The sequence below is a fragment of the Neofelis nebulosa genome, chromosome 10 (genome assembly GCF_028018385.1).
Source record: "Neofelis nebulosa isolate mNeoNeb1 chromosome 10, mNeoNeb1.pri, whole genome shotgun sequence".
NCBI lineage: Eukaryota > Metazoa > Chordata > Mammalia > Carnivora > Felidae > Neofelis > Neofelis nebulosa.
The window spans coordinates 550,969-578,060 of NC_080791.1; the positions used below are offsets into that span (position 1 = coordinate 550,969).

The window sequence follows — 27,092 nt, forward strand, 5'->3', positions numbered from 1 at the left end:
CACCTGCTGTGAGCCAGATGCACAGTTTGCACCCGCTGCAAGACCCAGAAACAGAACAAGCCCGAGCTTGGAGGTTACTGAAGCCAAGAGCGCAAAAAACCCGAGCGTGGTCGGGCGAGATCTCCAGGTTCAGTAGAAAGGGAGGCCTCGGGACCCTCAGACGGACAGGGGTGGGTTCTCTCTCCCTCTCTCCCTGCCGAGTCTCAAGTCAGACCCTCCCTAACTGCATAACCCACAGCCCTTGCGGTATGAAAACCCCTAAAAATATCTTGTCCCATCATTTGTTTTCCTAAACAACTCTGTATTTGGAATGACATTCTGTGTCTTCATACTTTCAACCTGACTTCCCAAAGACCAACCCAGCTTTGTCCTTAACAGTTAACATTCTGACCACATCACTGTAAACCACCACTTATTGGTTAATAGAAATAAATAAAAATTTCCTTAGGTAACAGGGGTCCTAAACCCCTTTATCATTCTGCATAAGTAAATCTGACAACACTTTTGAACTGCCTGAAATTAACTACACTATTCCTGAGGGACTGTTTGAGTTCTGGAATCTGACAGGTAGATTCAGATGTAAATCCATGTTCTAGCAGTACAACTTTAGTCAAGTTATTTAACTTTTGTATGCCTGTTTCTTCATCTAGGAGAGATTTTTTCTTTTTTTAAAGAGGATTGGAAGACCCTCATGAGGTCTCCATCCATACACTTATTTGTTTCTAATGTCTATTTACTTAAGAGAGAGTGCATGGGGGGGGGGGGGAGAGAGAGAGAGAGAGAGAGAGAGAGAGAGAGAGAGAGAGAGAAAGAGAGAGAATCCCAAGCAGGCTCTGAGCTGTCAGTGCCGAGCCCGACATCCCACAAGCTGTGAGATCATGACCTGAGAGGAAATCAAGAGTCAGATGCTTAACCGGAAGAGCCACCCAGGTACCCCAGGAAATTAATGATTTTAACATGCATTGATTGCAATCCAATATAGTTGTATTCACAGATATACCAGATAATTACAAATTTTACTTAAATATTAATTCATAACCCATTGCAGACAGTATCACTTGGTAAGAGGACGTTTATTTAGAGCTGTACAAAGCATGCCTTCTTGTAATCATGTACGTACATCTCTGGGATGATGGTAAACTGGTGACTGGACTAGTGCAGTTATATAGATCTTGTTCAGTGAAATACATGGGGAATGGAATTGAAGGCAGAGATGATTATGAGGTTGAAGGAGTGAGTTATGATTTCTAAACTGAATTGGGAAAGAAGTGAGAACAAGGGAGTGACAGGTTGGTAGAAAAGAGGGAGATAATGCTATATGAGGCGTGAGTGATGAAACCAGAGAACCAAGTGGTTATTAAAAGAACAGTATAACAGACCCTGATTTCCCAACTGGCATATTTCTGAATATGACCGTGTGGACACAGGAGCTGGTGGCTAAGGTGGAGTGGACGGGAAGGTCCACTGGAGTGGATGGAGTGCAAGTCGTTGTAGGAGTAGCATTTTGAGACAGTGACCTACACGGACACTGAAGATCATGATCTTTTTGTGACGAACATCCCCTGTCTCCAGTGCCTTAAACTGGGAATCGCTCCAAAAGCAGAGCTGGAGAGGAAGAGAGGGGACCAAGGACTGAATGCATGTTATCTTTATCCATTATTAACCTGTGACTGAAATTTTATAGATAAAAAATAGTAAATGACAAAATCTTGGTTAGTGTACAGAGGTACTCAGAGAACATAAAGTCACTCCTCTTCCAATCCACTCATCACAGGAATTTTGTTCTCAGTTTAATGGGAGATGTAACAATAATGAGCAAAGCAACCTCTGTTGTACCCTGAGCCCTGTAACTGGTGTCCCCAGCCACAGAGGTTCTAGTTAAGGGATAGCTTCCATTAAAGCCCTAGACTTTCTATCACTTTGGTTCTTGAAAGTTTAAGTTTTTAATGCAGTTTCTGCCCACAGGCTTTGTTTGTGTAGATTGACTATTGGATGTGAGGGGAAGAGACTGACAGTACGGTCCCGGAGAGGCCACAGCACAACACATGGGGCAAGTGATCAATGACAGGTACACAGAACTCCCCAGATGCCCTCAACTGGGGGAAGGGCCGACTTTATGCCCACTGGCTCATTTAAGGCTTCCACAATTGAAGTAGGTGTTATTACTTTGACCCCAATGTTAAATTAAAGAACAGGAAATGAGTAATGCGCCCAACGTGTCATAGCTACTAAATGGAGGAAATGGGATCTGAACTCACATCTCCCTAACTCCAGAAGCTACAAGTTTGTGCTTAAATGGTCTTGACATTTGGGGTTGGGGAGAAGTCCCAGAGGCGATCATGGGTCTACTGACGCAGATCCCTTTGGAGGAAAGTGGGGTCCGGAGCAGTGGGGTGGAATCTGGAGTGTGCAGCCTCCCTTCTGGCCTGCCCGGACCACACCAGGTGATGGGTGATAGCGATCCCTGCTCAGAATTCTCCAGGGCATGTCCTGGCTGGAGGAAGACATTATCTCGCTGCTCAGGAAATTTTTTCTTGCTCAGTCCTATTTATACATCTGTTGCACTAACATTACAGAAGAAATCCTTAAAAAAGCTAGATTTCTCTAGCATGGGCTACTAGCTTTAAAATCAGAGTGATGTTGCACAACCCTGTGAATACACTAAAAATATTGAATTGCTTAAATGGACGGTCTGTATGGTATGCGAATCACATCCCAATAAAGATGTTTTTTAAAAGAGCAGACTGAATGCATTTAAAAGCAAATTTTCATTGCTTTAGAGTGATTTCGATGGCCTCCTCGCATACAGGACACTGCCACAGGAGAAACAGGCATCCAGAGCCCCCTGTGCCTGGCGTAGGGAAGAATGCGTGTAACCTGAGTTCAGCCCTGATTTTTTCTGCGGCCCAGGATGTCATGACTAGGTTCCAAGCTTGAATGCAAATTAAAAAAAAGTTTTCACTTAAAAAAAAATAAACACTGAGTCTCCAAAACTCCTCCCATCCGGGGGCATACAGCCACTCCCCCGCAGTCCCCCTCCCCCCGACTTCCCGCACCCGGGCTGCCGCCGCCCCTCCCCCCCATTCCCTCCCCGCCCCCCACCTAGGTCCCCGGGGTCCCCCTGCCCCCACGCCATCCCCCCACAACCCGCGTAGCCAGGCTCCAGTACCCGCACCTGGGCCCCCGGGTCGACCCCACACCTGGGCCCCTGTCCCTCCTCCCCCTGGATTCCCCCGATCCTGCCCTTGGGCCCCCGCCCGCCCCCCCACCTGGGCCCTCCCGCATCCGCACCTGGGTCCGCGCACCGGCCCCTGCGCCTTGGATTCCCCGGCACGCAGGCCCCCGCGCCCCTCGGATTCCCCCCACCTCCGCGCCTCCCAGATTCCCCCGCACCCGGGCCCCCGGGGTGCCCCCGCACCCGCACCTGGGCGCCGCCCGCCCGCCCCGCCTCCCCGGGGGCCGCGCGCGCGGGTGGGTCACGTGCGGCGGGCCGGCGGGGCGGGCCGGGCGTCTGCAGGAATGCGGCAACTCGCGGGCGAAAGTTCCTGCGCGCGCCGGCCGCGGACCCGGGGCGGGCGGGCGCGCAGAGGAAGGAAGGGCCGCGAGGAGGCGGGGCCGACGCGCCGCTCGGGCGGGCGGCTCTCTCAACTTTAGTTTTGGCGTCGGCGGCGAGTTTCTGTCTCAGTCGGGCGCAGCCGCCGCCGGGGGAGAGAGAGGGAGGAAGGAAGGAAGGAACTCCGGGAGCAGAGCGGGCAGCGGGGGAGGGGAGCCCCCGCCGCCCCTCCCGAGCGCAGCCGGCGGGGGCGCGGGCGGGGGGCGCGGGGTCGCGGCCTGTCCCCCCCCGGCCCCGCGAGCGCCCAGAGGGCCGCCGCCGCCGTCCCCCCTTCCCCCCCACCCCGGGCGGAGCCCTCGGCCGCGTCGTCGGGCCGGCGCCGAGCATGGACCCCGGGCCGCCGCCCGCACAGCCCCCGGCCGCCCCCGGCCCCCCGGGCCCGCCGCCCGCGCAGCCCCCGCCGGGGCAGGGCCCACCGCCCGCGCCCGGGCCGGCCGCACCCCCGGGGCCACAACCCCCCCCCGCCGGCCACCAAATCGTGCACGTCCGGGGGGACTCGGAGACCGACCTGGAGGCGCTCTTCAACGCCGTCATGAACCCCAAGACGGCCAACGTGCCGCAGACGGTGCCCATGAGGCTGCGGAAGCTGCCGGACTCCTTCTTCAAGCCGCCGGAGCCCAAGTCCCACTCGCGGCAGGTAACCGGGGATGGGGGGGGGCGGGGGAAACCGGGGGGGCCCCCTCCCCGAGTTCGGCGCCGAGGTTTGCGGTCCCTCCGAGGTTCGCGGCGTGGCGGCGGCCTCGGGGGCCGTGCGCCCCCTCTTCCTTTCTTCTTTTCTTCCTCCCTGGGACTCCCGGGGGGTTGGCGGGACGGGCGGGGGAGGGGGAGGAAGGAAAGGGTGGGGGGCGGTGGCGGCGGCCAGGCCGCGGTGGGTTCGCACAATGCGCGCGCGTCCGCGCCCCGCATCTCGGTCGCTGGGACGCGGGCGGGGGGGCGGCGGAGGGAGAGAGGAGAGGGGGCCGGGGGGGGGGGTAGCCGGTCAGGACGGGAATGCGAGGGGGAGAGAGGGGGCCGGGAGAGGGGGAGGGGAAGAGGAGAGGGGGACCTGGAGGGGGGCCGGCTAGGACTGGACGGGAGGGAGAGAGAAGAGCGGGCGGGGGGGGGGGGGAGGGAGATGGGGCTGGGATGGGGGAGGGGAGAACCGAGGGGGCCGGGGGGAGGGGCGGCCAGGACGGGACGGGGGGGGGTCGGGAGAGAGGGGGCCGGGATGGGGGGAGGGGGAGAGCAGAGTGGGTCAGTGGTGGAGGCGGCCAGGACAGGGTACGAGGAGAGGAGAGGGGGGGCCGCGACGGGCTGGGGGGACAGGAGAGGGGCTGGCCTAGACGGGAGGGAGGGGGAGAGGAGACGGGCCCTGGAGGGGGGGAGGGGCCGGCCGGGACAGCCGCGGGGAGGGAACGGGGAGAAGAGAGCAGAGAGGGGCCAGGGCGAGCGGAGGAGGCCGAGTGTACAGGCCTGGGGGGGGGGGGGGTCGGGGGTAGGAGGGTCCGGGGAAGTCCGGCCTGGGAGGGGAGGGGGAAGGGGAAGAGGGTCCGGGGGAGTCCGGCGGAAGAAGGGAGAGGTGGGGTCCCGAGGGAACGGGGGTGGGGGGCGCTGGCGTCCCCGCGGTGAGCGGCCGAGGTGGCGGCGTGGAGCGCGGGCCCCTGTCCTGCGGGGCACCTCGGGCCACCCGCGTCTCCGGGGGAGTCGGATAATTGTTCTCTTGTTTTGCCCTGTTGCTCGGGGTGGGGGTTGGAGCTGGGCGCCTGGTTTCTGGCTCTTTCTCCCGCCCGCTCCCGAGAGCGCCCGGCGGCGTCCAGGCTTTCCTGGAAGGCGCTGCGGGCTTAGCGCGGGGGCGGCCGGGCGTGGGGACCCAGGGGGGCCGTGCGGGACTCTGGAGGGGGCACGGGGGGCCTGGGGGGGGGCCTGCGGAGCCGGGGGGCGCCTCGGCGGGCGGGGGACGGGCTCTCTCTCCCCCCCCACTCTCCCGCCCGGGACCCCGGGCGCTCTGTGCGGAGCGGCGGTGACCAGCCGGAGGCCGGGGACACGCCGCCGGGAGAGTGTTCGCATTCCGACGGTCTGGGTCCTCCGGTTTGGTCACGTCTTTTCTTTTCTTTTCTTTTTTTTTTTTTTTTTAAAGAAATTGCTGCAGGCCAAGCTTCAGCGTAGGAACTTTGCCCAAACGTTAATTGGTTTTCCAAATACTGCGACGTAGTTGGTGCAGTAACTCGATCGGGAGGAAAGGTTCTGGCCTCCGGTCCCCCCGTTGGCGCTCTCCTGCCGCACAGCTCGGGGTTCAGGGGCCAGAGAAACTCCTTGAGTTGCTGGCAAAGCCCCGGGTTAGGCCGGAGCGGGGAACCGCCGCTTCCTTTGTGAGAGGTCGGCCCAGGTGTGCCGTGCCCCCTCCTCCGAGCCTCGTGTGGGTAGAGGTGTGCTCCGATGCAGGTTACTTCCTGCGCTTGGAAAGCGTAACCCACGCAGGAGGATGAACTTCCCATTTTGTGGCATCTGTAGGCCACAAAGAATTGCAACGGAAAAGTTGCAAAAAAAAAAAAAAAAAAAAAAACCACAATTTTTTAGTAAATGACTACGAGAATTTCCGTCGGCAAGTTTATGGATTCATACTATTCGTAATCTATAGTTTTGTTTGGTTTAGATAAGTTTCTTAACCGAGTGTTGTGCATCTGCAGATTTGATTTTTATTTCTGCTAGGGATTTCCTAATTCGAGTTTATGCTGATCAAGAACTCAGCATCCCAGCTGATTTTAAGGCATAAATGCCTCAGCTGATTGCTTCCAGTCTTTCCCATATGAATCTAGGAAATTCTTACTTTAATAACCAAACCCAAATTCTAATCAGGAATTAGCTATGCTAGATTATGAAAAGTATGAATGTGGATCGTAAACAGTACTGTTCACAAACTATTGGATATAAGTTCATTTGTGTATATGTATGTGTATATACATATTTGTAGATATATAGATGTATATATGTATGTGTATATATATACACATATATCTATAGATGTATACATGTATGCGAGAAGCTGTTTGCAAATGAGAAAACTGAGGCTTGCGGAGACTGAGATTTGATCTCTGTCACACTGGCCAGTTTGGACTGGAACTCAGATCTTTGGGGTCCGCTTGGAAAGTTTTTTCCTGCCATTATATACTTGTAAACATGTAAGTGTGTATATTCTTACTACATTGCAGTTAAATTGTTGACATTTTTATCGTCTGGGTACAACTGCGCTGTTGTTTTCATTTCCTTAGGTGTCTGTAAGAACATTTGAAAGATTCTGAATCTTTCACATTCATTAAAAGTTGTGTAGTTTGTGATGGTTTTACTGATGGCCTTTGTCCATAGGAAGAAAAAAATGACAGTTGTCCTGCGTTTAGGGCTTGGCTTAGGAAAAAAACATTGCTTAAAACCCAGTTGAAAAAGAAAAGAAAAAGAACGCATAGTTGTTACTCTTTGGGTTGTGCTCTACCGGGAACATTTTAGAACTCAGAAGAGCACCCATGCTGCCTTGCTCTTTTAGAAATTTGAGAATTTAGAAATTTAGAAATTTTAGGACTTTTAAAATTCAACATATCTTAGGAATGTTCCATCCATTTTGTACTATTCTCCTCTAAAATCTGTAGAAGGTACATGTAATGTATAGTAGGTGGAAATTAAGTTAGATGGACTGCTAATCAGTAAAGTGACAAATGTTTGTAAAAGTGCACATTAAAATCACATAAACCATTGAGAAATACACAACTATAAACCTACATTCCTCTGTGTTGACTTTTAAATGTTGCCTTGGTGCTTACATACTTGGTTGCAATGAAAATCTTGTCAAGGAAATTTAAGGGGACCCCTTTAAACACCATTTTTAAGAAATTTTCGTTTTAATCTTCCTCGTAGGCCAGTACTGATGCAGGCAGTGCCGGAGCACTGGCTCCCCAGCACGTTCGAGCTCATTCCTCCCCAGCTTCCCTGCAACTGGGGGCCGTGTCTCCTGGGACACTGACCCCCACTGGAGTGGTCTCGGGTCCCGCGGCTACACCCGCTGCTCAGCACCTGCGACAGTCTTCTTTTGAGATACCCGACGATGTCCCTCTGCCTGCGGGCTGGGAGATGGCAAAGACCTCTTCTGGTCAGAGATACTTCTTAAAGTAAGTGGCAATGATGGCGGGAGAGTTTTCTAAGAACATATTTTGGAAAACACAGTAAGGTGATATCGGGATGTAGAATGTCACTTATGTTTATTTTACTTTATGTCAGGCTTAGTTTTATATACGTGTATTTTTCAGTTGGATATGACCTAATTGCATTCTTGAGCTTGGGTAATATTTTGAAAACTCGATTGATTCTTGGTTTGGAGACTTTTAATAATCTTTTCTTTTGTGGCAGTTTGGGTGTTCTCATTTTGCCTTTGTTCCAAACCTATTAATGAGCTTGGCTTAAAACTGAAACAATACTCTGAAAATTTTCAAATGGTGAGATTTACAGGCTGGCAAAGTCTAGGGAGATGGAGGGCACGACTCCGAGTTTCACGTGCACCTCTCACTGGTGTAGTAGGACTTCGGGAGTCAGATCGCACAGCACTTGAGATGGAGACACAACAGACCCTTTAGCTGCAGTTTGATGTGATTTATTTCTCCTCCAGCCCCCCCCCCCCCCCCAAATGTAAAGAGAAGTTCACTTTTTCCTGTTGGACACAGTCACTCTGTGGCAAACTTCATTCAAGGTAGCAGATCCTCAAAACAAAATCCTTCTCTTCTGGGAAAACAAAAACAAGGCTACTATTTATTTTTATGAGCCCTTTTGTCATTAACAGAATGGCAATATTTCATTAAGTCTGAAGAGGTCAAAATAGAATTTTATCCTTTTTCGCTTTGAATGTGTAGGTAAAACCTTCTATTTTTATCTGGCTTATTGGTGCATGTTATAAACTGAAATCAATGTTTTTAAAAAAGTTGTTGATCAGATTGACATAATAAAGTGAGAAACGATCCTTTAAGTTTTGATGGAGATCTGTCTTGACAACCTCCTCCTAAGGCAAATGTAACATTTATTTATTAGCTCAGATAATACAATTAGTGATACTGTTTTATTGTGTGAGTCTTAGTATTTTATGTTGTTTGTCTTTCAGGGTGGGGTTGTTGGTAATGTAAGATAGGGTTTTGAGACCTGCTTATTTAGAAGAGCAGAGAAAGAAGTTAGATCTTGAGAAGTTTCTACTCTTTTTTTGCCCCCCTTTCCTGTAATATATTTCCTTTTAAAATTCGTTTTCTGGTGTCCTGGTATCCATTTCAAAGGGTTAGGTTTCAACCAGAACAATAAAGGGCCTGAGACTGGAAAGTACACACAAGTCTGGCAAACTCATCTGCATGAGCAAGATGGACGACCAAAGTAAATGATTGAAAGAGCTGCTAGCTGGGAGGGATGCATCTTGAAGGGAAAGGAATGGAAACAAACCAAGTTGTTACAAGGAAACAGAAAAGCTATACTTTCTGAGCCTCTCCCTGCTGGGTCATGTGCTGACCTGGGGAGTTGTTTTTTTTTTTTTTTTTTTTTTTTTTTTTTTTTTTTCCCCCCCAGCACTTAATAGCCTGCTTGTCTCCTTCTTTAATTGATGCTGTAGCTAAAAGTGTAAGGTTTTTTTTAAAGAGCAACATTTATGCTCATCTTAGTCTTTTGTATCTTGTAGTAATTGCTTATAGGTGACATCTGCCTACATTTTCTGTTACTTTGAGCTGAAAGAATTATTCTGTACATTTATTTTTAAAAGTTTCCAATGTATTTTTCTTTGGGAAGAAATACGTCTCTTAACGATATTGATAAAGATAAGATAAGGAGGGATATACACAAATACACCACACCACCCTAAATACCGCAATTGAATGGGTCTGTGGGGATGGTAAACCAGTCCAAAATAATATGGAAAGGTATGCCGTATGAAACATGGTTGTAGGAGTGGAGAGAAGCTTACCTGGAAAAGAAAAATAAGAGAGAGAAAACATGATTGTTCTTGAATGGAAAAAAAAAAAAAAAGAAAAATTAAAAAACAAACATGATTGTTCAAGGTTTTTGAGGGTCTCTCCCATGGAAGTGAACTTGGGCTTATTATATGATACGAAACATGAGCGTTTGGGACTCCATGGAATAATTTTCTCCTATCAAACCTTTCAGAAATACAGGATTTTTTTCTGAGAGGTAGATCTTTCCCAGTAAAAGCAGGCAAATCATAAATTAATTGGTACTTGTCAGGAATTGTATCGAGGGCCCCTAAGCATTGGTTTGTGGAAGATAGGTCCTGTGGGCTTATAAAATTTTATATTCTTTTAAAGAGTGTCTGCTTACACCAATATGTAATTTGAAGAAGTTATAAAAAGTTAGTTCACATCCAGTTGTTAGCTCCTTTCATGATGTCCTGGGTTGGATGAGTTGCCATAATAAACAACTTACTTTGGTGTACCGTGCAGGTAAAGGGATTAATCTGTCCTGTGAGTCAAAGATGATGATAAATGAAGCTTTTGGAGCCAAGTTGCTGTTGTCCAAGTTCATTTTTATCCTAGTTTTGTTGTTTTCAAGTTACAAAGTACATAATTGAGATTTATACTTGGCATGAAGAAATCTGACTATGAATGGTTCAAACATGGAAGGTGATGTAATTTGATTGAAAACTTAGAAGTGTTGACTTTGGAAACTAATTGTTGCCTTGTGATCATAGATGAATGACTTTTTGAAGTCACTTGGCCTTTAGTCTCAAGGCAGGATAATTACTGAAAGATTGATCATTGCAGATTTGAGCCCCCCGACCCCCCACCCTCCCATAGCACATGAGCTGTTCCGGAGAAGAGCGATCTTCGCTCGACAAGTGCGACCAGTGCAGTAGCTGCTACTCTTACCAGCAACACGCGTTGGGGCTCTGGCGTGATTGTGAGGATGGTGGGAAAACTCAGTCTATGTTTTATGTAATATTTGTGCTGCCGAGGTAACGGTTTTAAAACTAATTTCTTCAACATTGTATATTGAGCTTTTATTGTACAGGAATCGTTGGTCTGTGTTACTCTGAGAATTACTGCCTTCTTCAGCTGTCTTAGAGTTTTCCTACAGGAAATGGTTCTTCAAGTAGGTGGTCAACAACTTCCTATTTCTTTATAAGCTGCTGAATAACTTCCTGAATTAGTATTCTATAACATGTCTGGTTACAAGGAGTGTTTTTACTTCTCAGATTTTATTTTATTGAATCTGATACCGTGTAACTATTAATGGTAATAGTTACAAAAAATTTCTTATATATAATGTACCGCGTTGGAATTACGATTTTAGAAATTTGATAAAGTGATCGTAAAAGTTTGTGTATTTCATTGTTTTAATAACGTTCTAATTTTTAAAGGTCATTTTGTTTCATTTATATTACTTGTCATTTTCTGAATAATTGGACAGTGTTTTTAGTCCTTGAAGGTTCAAGGTTTCTTGTGGCTGTGATTTGATTAAAAGTTATATTATCTGGTTTTTTAAGTATGTATGTATTTATTTATTTAGTGAGAGAGAGAGAGAAAACGAACATGCGACGGGAGGGCCAGAGAGAGGTAGAGACAGAATCCCAAGCAGGCTCCACACTCAGCTCAGAGCCCGAAGTGGGCCTTGAACCAACGAACCCAAGAGATCATCACCTGAGCCGAAGTCAAGAGTCTAACACTCAACGCCCTGAGCCACCCAGGTGCCCCAAAAGTTATATTGAGTATCTTAATCCACAGTTTTAAGAAGGCATTTTTCCGGAGATGTTCAAACAGCCAGTATTCCAAGATTAAATGAACTTGCCTTGCAGATGTTATTGGTAACTGTAATTGGTTTGTTCCTTTTTTTCTTTTTCTTCCGGTTTTTTTTTTTTTTTAGCTACGTGTTATTTCAGGAGTGAATGTTCCACTGCCCTATTTAAAGCTACCTCAGAAATGTATCAGTTAAATGAGATGAATTAAACCCTTTCCTACTATAATTTGACGTTTGCTTCCCTACTTTCTACTGGGCACCCTCGCCCAGTAGAAGACTAAAAGCATAATATATATGGTTACCATAATAAAGCTGAGATGTTTTTCAAAGGAACAGCTTCATAAAGAATAAGGCTGTTCTGTTTTCTGGTTTCTTGATATGTTAAGTGTGACCCAATGATTTCCCATTAAAAATGAAGAGCTTGGAATATTGCCATTAAATGTCAATTGAGCTGCAAAAACAAAACAAAAACAAAGCCCTCAAATTGCAGTCACAGAGTGTTTTCTCTGTGAGGGGAGGGCTGCCCATCCCTCTGTCCTGCTTCTCTGTCCTGCTCCCTGGTGGTGGAGGGGGGAGACGGGAGTGTGCTCCCACCCTCTGCTCAGTAGGTGGCCATCCAGGGAAGAAAGGCCGTGGGATTTACGTGGAAAAACTGGAGACCTTGTTGAGTACAGGGGCAGAAGAAAAACACTTTGGAGGTAGCGGATGTGACAGAGTAAATAGAACATAGAGATTAGTTTATTTCCTGAGGAGAATAATGAGCAGTTTTTGTGTGAACTAAGAAAGATCATTAACAAACCAGCTGTGAAATACAGCAAACTCCCAATTGGCTGCAAGATGGTAGGCTAATTTTCTATAAAAAATAACATTCAAAAAAATACTCCTTGCCAAAAGCCTCGTATTAATTAACTTAAGAAAAAAAAGCTAGGTAGCATTTGAATAGTTGAAACTTAAGAAAAAGTGTTTTTGAAATCTTGAGATCAGTCCCCATAAGTAACGTAGAGTAATAAGTTTCACTTGATAGTTAGGAACACAGTGTAACGTAAAATACTATTGCTAGCATAAATCTGAATTGCTTTTTACCTTAAGGTTTTTGGAGACAGACACATTTTAAGCCTGACCTTTTAGTTGTCAAAAACTGAAGTTTAGACTTAAAGCAAAACCAAGTGAAGTCCTTTTAAAAATCAGTTTAAGATTTAAGATTATTTATACTTAATATTATAGTTTAGTCATTAATTACGGCTCGAAAGTTGAATAATGGTTGGGTGGCATTGGCTGAAGGGAGGCGAGAGGCCTGACGAGCTGTGCGGTTCACCAGCGGTTCTTACAGAAGGGGCCCCGGGTTCTGGGGTGAACTGGAACTTCAGGCCCTGAAGGGACGTCGCTGTTGTTAGGGAGAAGAATTGTGTCCTGGTCCTGTGGCACCAGGTGTCCCCGGGAACAAGTACTGTGGTGGGGGGTGGGGGGGAGCACTTCTGTCTGCGGAGGGCTTGACCCCTGCTAAGAGCAAACAAAGAAGTTTGGTTTAAATCACAATGGTCCTTTTGCTTTTTCCCTTTAATGTTTTAGACCAGAAAAAGTGGTCAGTAGTTTAATCCTCGTTTGGCTCTTAGCATGAGAAGAATCATAACCATCAGTTGATCGGATGTTTCTCTGAATAATGTGGAAACTTAACAAAATAATGCAGCTAGGGATGTCTGAAAATACCGACATTTTCAGCTTTATCCGGCCGCGGCTGGCACGTCTCCCTCTGCACCGGTGCTGTATCACTGGACTTAGCAAATTCTTCAGTGGCGTTCTGATTGGGGAGCGTTGAGGGTACATTTTGTTAGAAGCTCTATTTTTCCTCTTGCAGTTGCTTGCTTAACCTACAATGAGCAGGGTTTTTGTTTGTTTTTAAGGTAAAGGCTGTATGAGACCAATAAGTACATTAAGAGAGATGTGCTTTTTGGCATAGATCTTTTGGTGTGGGGTTTGGAGTAAAGATGGCTTTTTTTATTCAGGGTGCTCCCACGTGCTCCCATAGAACTGAGTGTGGACCACAGAGTTGTTTGGAATTTACCTCATCACGTGTGCTGAAGTGCCTATAATGGCTGGTGGACTCCTGGGGATGAGCTGAACTAAACCCTGCCACCCAGGAGGAGGGGACATGGGGACTCCTCTCCCTCTCCGTGCGAGCAGGAGTGTGGGGTTTTCTTTTATACTTACAAAACTGTCCTTCCTCTTCTTACCCGTGCGTCTGATTTTGTGGATTTTTAGTAAGGTGTTTTATTATAAAAGTAATGCGTGTTCATTAGAGAGAATTGGAAAATTCAGGAAAGGGGAAAGTAGGGGCGGAAACTCCTAGATTCTACCACGGGGAGTCTCATATCTAAGTATATATTTTGATATTTAATTTTTAGTGAAGGAACATATACGTAGAATTAGAAAATCTCCTAGTAATATAAGGCTAATAAAGAAAAAAAGGCATTTCTTGCCTTTTCTTTTTTTAAATATTTATTTATTTATGAGAGAGCTCAAGTGGGGGAGGGGCAGAGAGAGAGAGAGAAGGAGAGAGAATCGCAAGCAGCTTCCACACTGTCAGCTCAGAGCCCAATGGGGTCTCAAACCCACGAACTTGGGCTGAAACCAAGAATCAGACGCTTAGAGGGAGCCACCCAGGCGCCTTAGCCCACTTTTCTTTATCTCTGGCTTGCATTCTCCAGAGGCAAACACTTGGAACTCCTTAGAGATCTGTTCCCTCCTCACATATGTAAGAAAACTCCTTACTTATATAATGTGCCCCACTGCTGTCCTTAAAATTTCTGCATCCCCTAAAATCCGTTGCTTAATCCTCACAGTCATTTGTGTAACTTTTTTCTTTTTCTTTAAAAAAAAATTTTTTTTTTAAATGTTTATTTTTTTTTTTTTTTTTTTTTTTTTTCCAACGTTTTTTATTTATTTTTGGGACAGAGAGAGACAGAGCATGAACGGGGGAGGGGCAGAGAGAGAGGGAGACACAGAATCGGAAGCAGGCTCCAGGCTCCGAGCCGTCAGCCCAGAGCCTGATGCGGGGCTCGAACTCACGGACCGCGAGATCGTGACCTGGCCGAAGTCGGACGCTTAACCGACTGCGCCACCCAGGCGCCCCTAAATGTTTATTTTTGAGAGAGAGAATGAGCGAGAGACAACATGAGAGGGGCAGGGGCAGAGAGAGAGAAGAGACACAGAATCTCAGTCAGGCTCCAGGCTGCTCTGAGCTGTTGGCACAGAGCCCAACGAGGGGCTCAAACTCACGCACGGACAGTGAGATTGTGGCGTGAGCCAAAGTCGGATGCTTAACCGACTGAGCCACCCAGGCGCCCCTGTGTTGTGTAAGTTTTTTCTTAAGACCCTTTGTGCTGTATATGAGTTTCTGAACACCTTTGATATTTTCTTGGAATTGTTCATTGCCTGGTTTCTTCGTTAGTATTTTCGTTGGTGTTTTGCCCCATTGGAAACAGACCTGAGTGCTCTGTGCCCCTGCTCTGGACTGGCTGCTCCATTCTGTCCTCCTGAGGTTCCCGTATTGCCCTTCATGGTTGGGTTCTCTCTTTCCCACTTTCCTTTGTTTGCTCACTCCTAGAATGGGCTCATCCTTTAGGAATTTCCTGAGGAAAGGGGTACATGGTAAGTAACTGCATTGAGATCCTTTATGTCTAAAAATATTTCTGTCAACATTTGGTGGGCAGTTAGGTTGTAGGTAAGGTATTTTCTCTTGGAGTTTTGAAGGCCATGCTCCATTTTAGGTTAGCTTCCTGTTTTGTTATTGAACAGTTCAACCCATTTTGCCTCCTTTGGGGATTTCAGTGGTGTGTGTGTGTTTTATTTTTTAGTTTTTATTTTAGAGAGAATGAGAGCTGGGGAGAGGGGCACAGGGAGAAAGAGAGAATCTTAAGCATGCTCCACACTCAGTGCGGAGCCCAACGCAGGGATTTTAGTTTTTGTTTTTGTTTTTTTGCCTGGGGTGGGGGGGAATCTTGAACTTCAAGATATGCCTTGGTATGTGCCTTTTTTTATTCACTGTAAATATTTCATGGCTTGGAAAGTCCGTCTCCAGTGTGAATGTGCCCCTTGAAGATGTGTGGTGAATTGTCTGAACTGCCCTCTGGTCCTGGGAAAGCTTTCTCTTATTAGTTCTTGGATAACTTCTTCCAGTCGGTTCTGTTTTCCTTTTCTGGAATTCCTGCTAATCAAAATAACTCTTTAATTGTCTTGTCTTTTCTCTGTATTTCTTCACTTATCCTTCAGTTATGTCTTCTGGAGGATTCCTTTTCACTTAGCTTTTAATTTTTTAATCATTGTTTTGTCTTTTCCCAAAAAGCTCTTTATCATTCTTAATTTCCAGAGATTCTTTTGCTGCACTCATTGTTCCTTTGTTGTTTGTAATGACATGCCATTCTTAATTTCATGCGTGTAGTAATATCTCTCTGATGATTTTATAGTGGGTGTGGTTTTTTCTTTTTTTTTCTTTTTTTGTCTGAGTATGGTAGATGTTTCTTTTTAAATTTTCATCTGCTTTTATTTCTTAAGTGGGCTTCACTGTAGACGGGGAGAGCTGGGACCACCTGGGCCTGCCTGTCAGTATCTAGTTAGGTTCTCCTGTGGTGGCTGGTTTCTCCAGATAAACATCTGCCAGTCCCTCCCCAGCAGACAGTTGATGGTGATGCATGTGAATGCCCACCACCAGCATTTGAGGACAGAACAGTTTGGGGCCTGCGGGGTTTTCTCCCTTCTTGGTTGTGCTTTGCGAGTGTCTGAATCCAGAGCCTCTGGGTCCCTCTCTCTGTAACATAAATTTTCCATCTCCTGCTTGGGCCAGGGAGGGGAGCGTGCCGTAGTTTTTTTTAAAGTTTTATGTTGGGGTGCCTGGGTGGCTCATTCGGTTGAGCGTCAGACTCTTGATTTCGGCTCAGGTCATGATCTCACGGTTCGTGGGATCGAGCCCCGTGTCAGGCTCTGTGCTGACAGCGTGGAGCATGCTTGGAATTCTCTCTCTGTCTCTCTGCCCCTCTGCTGCTCATGCTTGCACACCCACTCTCTCTAAAATAAAAAATAATAATGAAAAAATAAAAAGTTGTATGTAAAATGAAGTTTTGTGAATCCAATTTGTAATTATTAGGTCGACTCTGTAAAGGTGCCACGTTTCTAAGCCCAGAACAATGATGACTGACAGTTTCATATGATTTGACCTCAATATCCTGGATCACTTTTTAGTGAATACTTAATTACATGCTTTTACTAGGCATGTGATCAATTGCCTTTGTCTCGTTTAATGATGGTTTTGCTAGTTTACATCCTAATGTGTTAGATTTTCCTAAAGGTGGGACTGTATACTTTGACAGCAGAGTTGGCATTGCGCATTGTGTGAATTTTGTTCAGAGGCTTGGATTCTGAAATAATGTGTGGGGCAGAAGCACTGGAGGCCTGATTTCCTATTCCTGTATGTGACAGTGGGGCCACGCCTGGTTTGCATTGGTGTAGACAGTGGTAGGATAATGGGAATATTTGTGCATATCTAGATTGATTAGATGTTCTTGGTGTACTTATGTAGGTTAGCCCCAGATGTACATAACTTGGCTTTGAGTTAGTTTGGGTGTTAGCTTTGCCTAAGTGCTCATTCTTCAGTAGACCATTGTATATGTCCTAAAACAACATAGAATATTTTCTACTTGTGATATAACCATGGGAGTGTAAGTAGTTATAATTTCATGAAAACTGGGTTTATTTTTATTTTTTTAATGTTTATGAGAGCGAGCGTGTGCGTGCACACGCATGAGCAGGGGAGGGGCAGAGTGAGAGAGGGACACAGAATCTGAAGCAGGCTCCCAGCTCTGAGCTGTCAGCACAGAGCCAGGTGCGGGGCTCGAACTCACAAGCCTGAGTGAGTTGGGCGCTCAACCCACTGAGCCACCCAGGCGCCCCAACGGGATTTAATTTTGAATGGATTCACCCACAGTAGTGTCTGAGGCGTTGATGGAATTTCAACAGCCTGTGCCTTGATTACATATAGAAGTCCTTAGTGGAAAAAGAGGAAGCAAACTTTTTTAAAAAACTGCATAAAATCTTTTTTTTTTTTTTAATGTTTATTTTGAGAGAGCACATGGCGTACAAGTGGGAAGGGGCAGAGAGAGAGGGAGAGACAGAAGCTGAAGCAGGTCTGCACTGTCAGCACAAAGCCCACTGTGGGGCTTAAACCCACAAACCGTGAAGTCATTACCTGAGCGGAAGTCGGACGCTCAACTGACTGTGCCACCCAGGTGTCCCTTTTTAAATTTCATTTATGTTTAATAAAACCACATAAAATCATAAATGACCAATGCAAAACCAGACCAGAGCCCTCTAGCTATCAGAGAAGAGAGTTATAATGATACCAAAAAAATGGGCAGTTCTGGGTAGTAAAAGGTCTTAAAATGAATGGTACAGAAGAATGGAACAGAATCATTACATGTTAGTTAAATACGTAGACTGAGGAAGTACATTAAGCCATATGTTAAGGTGGGAAATGAGCTAAATGAGATTTCTGAGACCTGCATGGAACTAATCCTTAGCATTGGTGGGGGTCACAGTTAAAATTTACTGAACTCTCTTGCATAACTTTCTTTTCCCCAATTAAAAAAAACAAAACAAAACAAAAAAACAAACCTCTGGGGAAGAGTTGGCCAAAATACAGATGTTTCTGTTTTTCCTCTACACATGTTCAGACTGATACAGGTTCTGTTTCCGAAATCGTGTAGTTTGGATGGGCTCCAGATGATGTAACAGGATCACTTTTAACCCCTCCCAGGTAGAGGGTGTGCAGACTTTCCTGTTAGGACTGGTACAGATCTCTTCTTATTGGGGGCAGAATAAACACGGTTACTAGACGGTAATGTGGAAAATTAACAGTACTGTCTTCTGTGTACGAAGACAGAGCCCCGCTCTTGCGTACCTGTCTATGAAGTTTCCAGTTAGTGTCCACCACGCCGTGGGTAGGAATTTGCACAGCGTCATCTCTCAGTAGTCTGATTACCTCCACTTCTTTTCCCAGAACAGACCCGCTTGGTTCTGGATGGTGTGTGTTGGGGCGCGTGTGTTCACATAGTTAATAGTTTCTTTCTCCTGCTCTTGTCTTTGAATTCAATTTATGCGCTCAGATGTCTCTTGATTTCGTAAACACCCGCCGAGTGGTTTTATGTAGCAGGCGTCGTTTTTGAGGGTTCGCTGGGTCCCGCTCTGGGGTTGGGACAGGGTGGGTCTCAAGTCTCCCCTTTCTTGAAAGGGATCCTGTTTGCCCTTTTGCTGCTAACTCTCTCACTGGAGAAACCGCTGAGGCTACCTGCTCGGAGGCTCACTGAGGGTAGACCTTGCCTCTTTGGTCAGCACTATGCATATAGCTCTTGATGTGTTTGCTGACAGATGGCCTCACTTAGACTGCTCATGGATCGCAGAGTCTGCTGCTCCATGGCTTCATTAGTGTCTGTGGTCCCTGCATAATTACAGTGGCTTTTCAACTCCATCTTCAGAAGATGCCAGAGCATTTAGTTTCTATATTCTGAAGTTAATTTTGTAACTTTGAGGCTCTTCTTAAACTCAAATAACTAGGACTCCTAAAAAAATTCTGCATGTTTTCTGGATATGAATGAATAATGGTTCTACTTCAGGTTATTACAAGTTTGTTCCATGGACAATGAATAGTTGACTGGTTTAGAATTCAATGATGAAGAAATAAAATTCCGTTGTTGGCAAAGTGATCCCGGTGGGAAGACTGCTCTGGGGGGTCCAGGGGAGAGGTAATAGGCAGTGAGGCCCTGAAGAGGCATACTCGTGTTGTGCTCAACGCAGTTAGCATTTTCAACTCCGTGTGTAGGCGTGCGGAGTCCACACTGAGCTGCAGACAGGTTTTCTGGGAGCAGCCAAAAGGTTTGCCCTTCTCTTGAATGACCTTTGCATCTTTAAGAGACTCCCTCCTGGGGCACCTGGGGGGCTCAGTTCAGTGTCGGACTTCAGCTCAGTTCATGATCTCACACATCAGGATCGTGGGTTCGAGCCCTGTGTTGGGCTCTGTGCTGACAGCTCAGAGCTTGGAGCCTGCTTCTGATCTTTGTCTCTCTCTCTCTCTCTGCCCCACCCCTGCACGCTCTCTCTCTCTCTCTCTCTCTCTCTCTCTCTCTCACACACACACACACACACACACACACACTCACTCTCTCGCTCTCAAAACTAAGTAAACATTAAAAAAAAAAAAGACTCCCCCCCCCCCCTCATCAAAATGAACCTATTGATGGTGGTTAAATCTGTACTCTGACTTTGGGCATTAAAAAAAAAAAAACCCAGTTCCAATATCATAACACTTGAAAAACCATTAAATGGTTTCATTCTAGGGGTGCCTGGGTGGCTCAGTCAGTTTAATGGTCTGACTTCAGCTCAGGTTATGATCTCACACACCAGGATTGTGGGTTCAAACCCCATGTCTGGCTCTGTGCTCACAGCTCAGAGCCTGAAGCCCTCTTCAGATTCTCTGTCTCCTCTGCCCCTCACCTGCTCACGCTGTCTCTCTCTCTCTCTCTCTCTCTCTCTCTCTCCCTCTCTCTCTCCCTCTCTCTCTCTCTCCCTCCCTCTCTCTCTCTCTCCTTCAAATAAATAAACATTAAAAAGATAATTTAAAAAAAAGGTTTGGTTTTATTCACTGCTTGAAAAAAAAATGCTTTAAAAGTGAGGATTGCCCATTACGTGAATGTTTTCTAGTACAATTCTATTCTGTATGCATTTTGAAAGTTTATTTTGATGTTGCACGGTATCTTAAGATTTGTTTTTTTTGACACTGAGAAAATGCTAGTTGAAAGGGTTTGTTTTCATTTTTCTCATACTGTTTAAATTTAGCTTCCTGTTCATTTGTTTACCAAGTAAACTTTATTAGCATCATGCAAAGTGAATACAAACCCTTTTTCGTACATTATTTTATATGCTGCACAAATACAATTAACTAGTAAAATATGGTGTAAGAAGTTACAATTTTTTACTTTTAATTTTTTAAAATTTAAGTAATCTTTATACCCCATGTGGGGCTCGAATTTAGACCCTGAGATGAAGAGTTGCATGCTCTTCTGACTGAGCCAGCCAGGCGCCCCCAATTTTTTTACTTAATAAAGTTGCATAGGGAAGCTGCTGATAAATGAAACATGTTCTTTCAGAAATTTAAAGAATTAAAAAAAATTTTTTTTTAATTTTATTTATTTTGAGAGAGTGGGGGCAGGGGCGGAGAGAGAGCGAGCTAGAGAATCCCAAGGACTCCACGCTGTCAGCACAGAGCCCAGCCTGGGGCTCGAACTCATGAAACCATGAGAGCACCGCCTGAGCTAGAACTAAGATTTGGCCGCTTACCCAAGGCCACCCAGGTGCCCCAAGAATTTTTTTAAATTAAACTTTAGAATTCATTTTAGACAAGCAGAATCAGATGGTTGCATCTCTTTTATGTTACCAAATCCAAATAAACATTTGAGTACTTGTTTACCAATCAACTTTATTAAAATAAATGATAAAATCTAATATTCTGCCTATCATCATTTTAAGTTAGTGTGGAAACTGAGTTTTGTTTTTTAAAACACTCTAGCGTTTTATTTTTTTAAATGTTTATGTATTTTGAGAGAGGGGGCGAGAAAGCACGCACGAGTGGGGGAGGGGCAGAGAGAATCCCAGACAGGCCTCTTCCCCCCCCCCCCCCCCCCACTCTCAGCGCAGAACCAGACACGCAGAGCCGGACGCGGGGCTTGAAACCACCAACCCGGGAGATCGCGGCGGAGCCGCAGTGGGCGTTCAGGGGGCTGCCCTGCCGGATGTTCACGTTGTTAATGGCAGTTCTGCTGGAGCACGGTGCTCTGAGTTCCACCCAGAAACCGCGCTCGCCGCGCTTTGGGAGGAAGGAGCTGGAACGGGGCCCGCGGCGCAGCTCCCCCAGTCGGCCACGCAGACGCCGCCGTGGCGTGCAAGTGGGAGCAGTTGTCTAGGGTTTCCCGCGGTTGTGGTGGCTTGAAGTCCAGGAGCAAGGGGCCAGCACGGCGGTCTTCCTGCTGAGGTGTGTGCACTAGGGTCGAGGGCCGTCGCCGGGCTCACGTGCCCTCCTGGCGCCCAGAGCTCTCCTTCCAGGTGAGTGGGAACCCGCAGGGCGAAGGTGTCCGCTCTCATAGTGTTGCCAGGTTGCGTGCTGTCGCCTAAGCTCTGAACAAGGTCAGCCTAGACCGGGGGTGTGGGGAGGAGACTGCTACTTGGGAGGCGCCGCGGGGTATTGCCGCCGGCCCTTCCTGTCTACCGCACTTGATCGGACGTTTTATTTTTTTTTAATTTTTTTTTTTCAACATTTTTTTATTTATTTTTGGGACAGAGAGAGACAGAGCATGAACGGGGGAGGGGCAGAGAGAGAGGGAGACACAGAATCGGAAACAGGCTCCAGGCTCCGAGCCATCAGCCCAGAGCCTGACGCGGGGCTCGAACTCACGGAGCGCGAGATCGTGACCTGGCTGAAGTCGGACGCTTAACCGACTGCGCCACCCAGGCGCCCCGATCGGACGTTTTAAAAAATAATCTTCAGGATGGGTGAATTATCATCCGAAGCCAAAAAAAACCCCAGCCAACCAACCACCCACCCACCCAACCAACCAACAAAACCACAGCTGAGGGTGAAACATAATTTCACGGGAAAAGTTTATACTGTTCAATAAAATGTCATGTTTTGTGAATAATACGAGGTGATAGGTGTTTCCTTTTGGGATACAATCAGATCAGCCATTATTTTGAAACCATCCAGTGGGTTGGAACATGGGCTTTTTGGTTCCACTTGAGGGTTTGTGTTCAAGACCATGGATTCCAATTAAAGTGTAATACTTCTCATCCTCTAAAACTTGCCTCTTGTATTTTATCAAAAAGCCGTCTCATTCGGAGTTACTGAGCTTTAGATGAACTTAGGTGTGAACCCATGTGGAGAACGGCCGCAGATGAAGCGGAGCCTGGATTTCCTCGCACTGCCTTGTGTTTGGCTTAATTACAGTGTTGCTTCCTTTCCCTACCCGAATGCAGTCTCCATTGTTACAGCCCATGCATCTGACTTTAGTAATTGGCTGTTGGTTGAGTTTTTGTTGGTTGAATTTACCGACTGGTGAGTTGTCTGAACTATCAAGTTAAAACATGGGTATGTGTGGGGCGCCTGGGTGGCGCAGTCGGTTAAGCGTCCGACTTCAGCCAGGTCACGATCTCGCGGTCCGTGAGTTCGAGCCCCGCGTCAGGCTCTGGGCTGATGGCTCGGAGCCTGGAGCCTGTTTCCGATTCTGTGTCTCCCTCTCTCTCTGCCCCTCCCCCGTTCATGCTCTGTCTCTCTCTGTCCCAAAAATAAATAAAAACGTTGAAAAAAAAAATTTTTTAAAAATAAAAAAAAAAACATGGGTATGTGTGTAAAAATGCATAAACAAGGCAGCGAGGGAGGCAAGTCCTCACAGCGACGTCAGAACGTTCATGATCTATGACCACAGTGTATCGTGTAGGCTCCAGGTAGCATATGAACGAACACTTGGGGAGCGCTGCCTCACTGGGAGTTCACGAAAACGTTCTCAAACAATTTAACTTGAGAACCGAGTCTGTATCTCTTTCTTGAAAGGCCTATAAACATAGCTGCTCTTCTTCCTCTTCGTGAAATTGAGTAGTTATAAAAATGGGTTTAATCCATTGTAATCTATGTTATCTACAAGTTGAATTGAAACAGTGAATCAGATCTTAGCCCTGTGATTCATACTCCCAAAATGAGTAATGTGGTTAGCAGGATATCCCTAGTTGTTCTCTGGACTTGGAAAAAAAAGGAAAAAGGTCCATGGTGATCCCTCCATTTTTGGTAGTGGAGTTGTATTAGGTCTGTGATGAGGCTTACAAGAAAAAAGAGCAGCTATTTCTGGAGCGTTTCCTCAGGCCTGCAATTTGAAGCCATCATGGCAGAGTTGCTGAGTGAGTTGGTGATGACAGGCCAGCGCTCACTGCGGCCCCCGCCCTGCACGCAGTGAGCGTTCAGGACTGCTGTCCGTGCAAACCCAAGAACGGATACACGATAGAAGCTGGTTTCGGGGTTTTCAGGAAACTGTTCGGCATCCAAGAATACGGTGACTCCCCCCAGTCCCCGGCCCCTTGTAGTTGCGCACAATCGGGTCAGTCTTAGAGGCAGGACTCCAGACCTGTTGCTCAGGCTCCAGGGAGCAGATGCTGGCAGCCGTCTGTCAAAGGAACTGCGGTTCAGTGTGTACGACCCTGACACCTGTAGTCTGTGTTTGACAGGAGTTCCTTTTGGGGATTTACATAAATTCATGGCTTACCTGGGAAAACCTCTTTTGTTTCTCTAGAGTGTTGGGGTTTTTTTTAATGGTGATAGAAAGTAAAATGGACTCATTTGTGTTTTTTGGTCATCTGTGTGAAACTGAGTTAATTGGATGTTGGAAATTATATTTGATTAGATAACAGCAGTAATGAAGTGAGGACGAGTGAACTTCATTCTGCTCGGGATAAAATTAATAGCGGTTTTATTGTCAGGGCATTTCTAATTTGTGATTCTTACATCCTTTCTGCTCTTTGGTGTCAAACTTTTAAAACTTAGTAGGTTTTCTGTATTATAGCACGATGTCTTAAAAAATTTAGGCATTGTTCCACAATATTCTCCACCTTATAAAAAAACATTTTCCCACCGTTCTGGATTCAGTTTCAGGAAAATTTTAAATCATGGAGAAAAATGGATTTTAGTCCTACCTGTAATTTTATTTTATTTATTTTTGCAATACCTGTAATTTTAATTTCAAGAAAGCATCATCTGATAAAATCAGGATTATTGTTACAAGAATTGAAATCTTCTTTGAATTCAAATTCTTTGAAAGTGTTGACATTTGGAGCTATAATAATGTGGGATATTTGAGATGGTTTTCTATCATGGACATAATAAGAGATAAGTATTTCCTAACTTAGGGTCTCTGTCAGTCTCCCCTTCCCCCAACCCTTTACGCAAAACAGCCCATGACTGTCGACAACACAGACTAAAAGGAAAAAGAACAGTGTTGTGGCAGGATGTCCCCCACATTATTAGGCCTGTTAAAAATGGCTCCCTAATCGCTGAATAATCCTTTTGAGTTTCACAGTTAGATTGTGTGAAGCAGTGAGCTTCAGAGCTGTGGCAGTTAGAATTCAGAGAAATATCTTAGTTTTCAGCCTAAACTGAGATTTTAGACATTTCTGTCTTTCGCTCAATGGTGACTTTTGGGAACTGCTTTTTGGGTTTCGTCACCTGTGCACCTCTCTTTTCAGAATTTATTTAGATGAAATACAAATTCTCCTAGAGTGGCTTCCAGATTTTTCCTGGCCCCAAGTGTGAAATGGAGTCCCCTCTTCGGCCTCCTGTGGGCCTTGCGCTCAGGGAGTGGGGTGTCACAGCCTCACCGGGTCCCCCGCTGAGCGGCCACATCGCCAGCACACACAAACTGCTCACCACCCAGTGTTGGGAATGTCTTGTAACTGTTTTCCCTAGTCGTTTCAGAAATACTGACTCTGTTTCCTCTGTTTGGCTGCCTTCTGGAGGCTCCAGCTCCTGTAACAAAAGAATCTCGAGCCCCATGGTCTCTCCTCTGTGAGCAGGCAGGCGTGTGGGAGCAGTTAGAGAAGGCGTGAGCCGGTATCTCCTTGACCCTCAGACAGCGCGAGCTCCCCGACTAGGCCATGCCAGGGACCCAGGAAGAGAAGAGGTTGCCGTGTTGGGGGTTTGTGGGGCAGCGTGGTCTTTGGTTATTTGCAAGGACGGACAGGTTTTTATTCTGTTCTAAGTCCCGAATCCTTTTGTTGACTTTGCTCTATTTGTGAATGGTTTGGTAACTTTACAGTGTGTGATTTTAGTAAAATCCTGCTTCTGGTTTAACAGCCTTTCCCCCTTCCTTCAGTTCCCTGATTGCCTGCCACTCTGCACCGCCCCCGCAATATTGCCAGGCAAAGGCCTGTCAGTTCAGCTCTCTGTCTCAGACACCCGGAGGGCCCAGTGATGGGCCAGTGGCCGCTCGAGTCACCCAGTCCCGGAACCTTGGTTTCCTCCTCTGTACAAGTAGTGGATTGGAATGTGTGATTTGTAAGAAGTTGCCCAGCTTTCAAATTCTGTGAAGATAAATGAGAAAATTCATGTGAATTCTCAGGTCTTTATATAAATATCAAGTTAAGTATTTTCCGACGTGATGTAGTTACAGTGATTTTCCATTTAGCATAAAGTGTACTAAGTTTACTATATAAATCGCCACCACTAAGCAAAACACTTAGTAATGTGGGAAACGAGGGATATACTTAGAGGAGGGATTTTTCTTATTGTGACTTAACTGGAGGAAAATGTAAAGTAAAAAAGCTTAAACACTGACATGAAGGGATTTAAGTAGAAATTAAGGTGGAAAATTGATATTTGCAGATGAAGGAGTTGGACACAAGAAGGCTAACTTTTCTAGATAAAGAATCAGTGATTGGTTTTGGTAAGAATGCAAACTGATTTTGAGAAATCCTGGTTCTCTTTGAGGAAATACTAACATTTCACTACTTGTGTATTATCTGTTGAACTGTAAAAAAGATACTAGAGAAGGATTTGGAGATTTAAGCTTCCAGCTCTTTTTCATGTGTGTCTTCTAGCACAAACTGGGAGAGTTCTGTCATTATTCCTTAGAGCTAGAAAAGGGCTTTGTAGAGCTTTCTGAGGGAAGTGCTTTTAATTGTTGTCAGAGCCACAGCATAGCAGTATCAGACATTTTCCATGTCTTTGGGGATCTCTTCTTCACAGTCCGTTTTAATTTAGGACTGTTTTGATTGTCAAGTGTAACTTAGTTTTTTGTTTGTTTGTTTGTTTGTTTGTTTTTAATGCCCATTGTAGGCAGGAATACAGACCGCTGGTGTTATTTAGGGGCTTTGTCCATTCCAGGGTGTGGAAGAATGTTAATAGTTTGTGAGTTGGATACTGATTTGTATTAAGTTTGAATTTGAAAGAAAAACATTCAGAGAATTGTCTTTTTGAGTGTATGAAATTTGGTTTATGTACTACCTTTGATATTGCTGCTCTTACTGCTTTAAAGTTACAGTAGTCCTTTCTTGAATACTTGCTGTGTGAATATTCAACAAGAACACTTACCATGCCTTAACTCCTTTAATCTTCTGTGTAGTCTTGCAGGTGTAGGTATTACCGGTTTTAGGGATGGGAGGTCTTCCTCAAAGAGGTGAGGAAACACAGATTCACCCATCCTGGCCTGTCATTCCATTGCATGAACTATTTCTGTTAAATCTATGTCTCTCTCTTTACGATCATAAAGTTTTTTTGTTTTTGTCCTACAAGTTTTTTTGTAGACTGGGTTAAATCTACACTGTATTTCCCATACAGTCTCATTCAATATTGAGTACTCGTTTGGGGACTAATAACTTGTTGAACAAATATATATATATATGTATATATATTTCCCTAGAAAAAGAGATGTTTAATCTGTTTTTTTTAATGTTTACTTATTTTTGAGAGTGAGAGCGCTAGTGGGGGAAGGGCAGAGAGCCAGGGAGACACAGAATCTGAAGCAGGCTCCAGGCTCTAAGCTGTCAGCCCAGAGCCCGATGCAGGGCTTGAACCCACGGACCATGAGTTCATGACCTGAGCCGCAGTCGGATGCTTAACCGACTGAGCCACCCAGGCGCCCATGTTTAATCTGCCCTTGAA

The 27,092-nt window shown here is 46.0% G+C and overlaps 1 protein-coding gene across 4 annotated transcripts in view; it reads left to right on the forward strand.

The window, feature by feature from the left end:
• Window positions 1–3,574: 3,574 nt before the first annotated feature.
• The window catches only part of YAP1 (Yes1 associated transcriptional regulator), a 113,405-nt gene continuing 89,887 nt past the window's right edge, over window positions 3,575–27,092 (forward strand). For 2 of the 4 annotated variants that reach the window (XM_058686457.1, XM_058686459.1), the window contains exons 1-2: window positions 3,578–4,250; window positions 7,499–7,749. In XM_058686457.1, coding sequence (XP_058542440.1) covers window positions 3,939–4,250; window positions 7,499–7,749 — 563 coding nt within the window. In that variant the 5' untranslated portion in view covers window positions 3,578–3,938. Of the gene's footprint in view, window positions 4,251–7,498; window positions 7,750–27,092 lie in introns of all 4 variants that reach the window. The other 2 variants (XM_058686456.1, XM_058686458.1) reach the window with 2 other exon arrangements.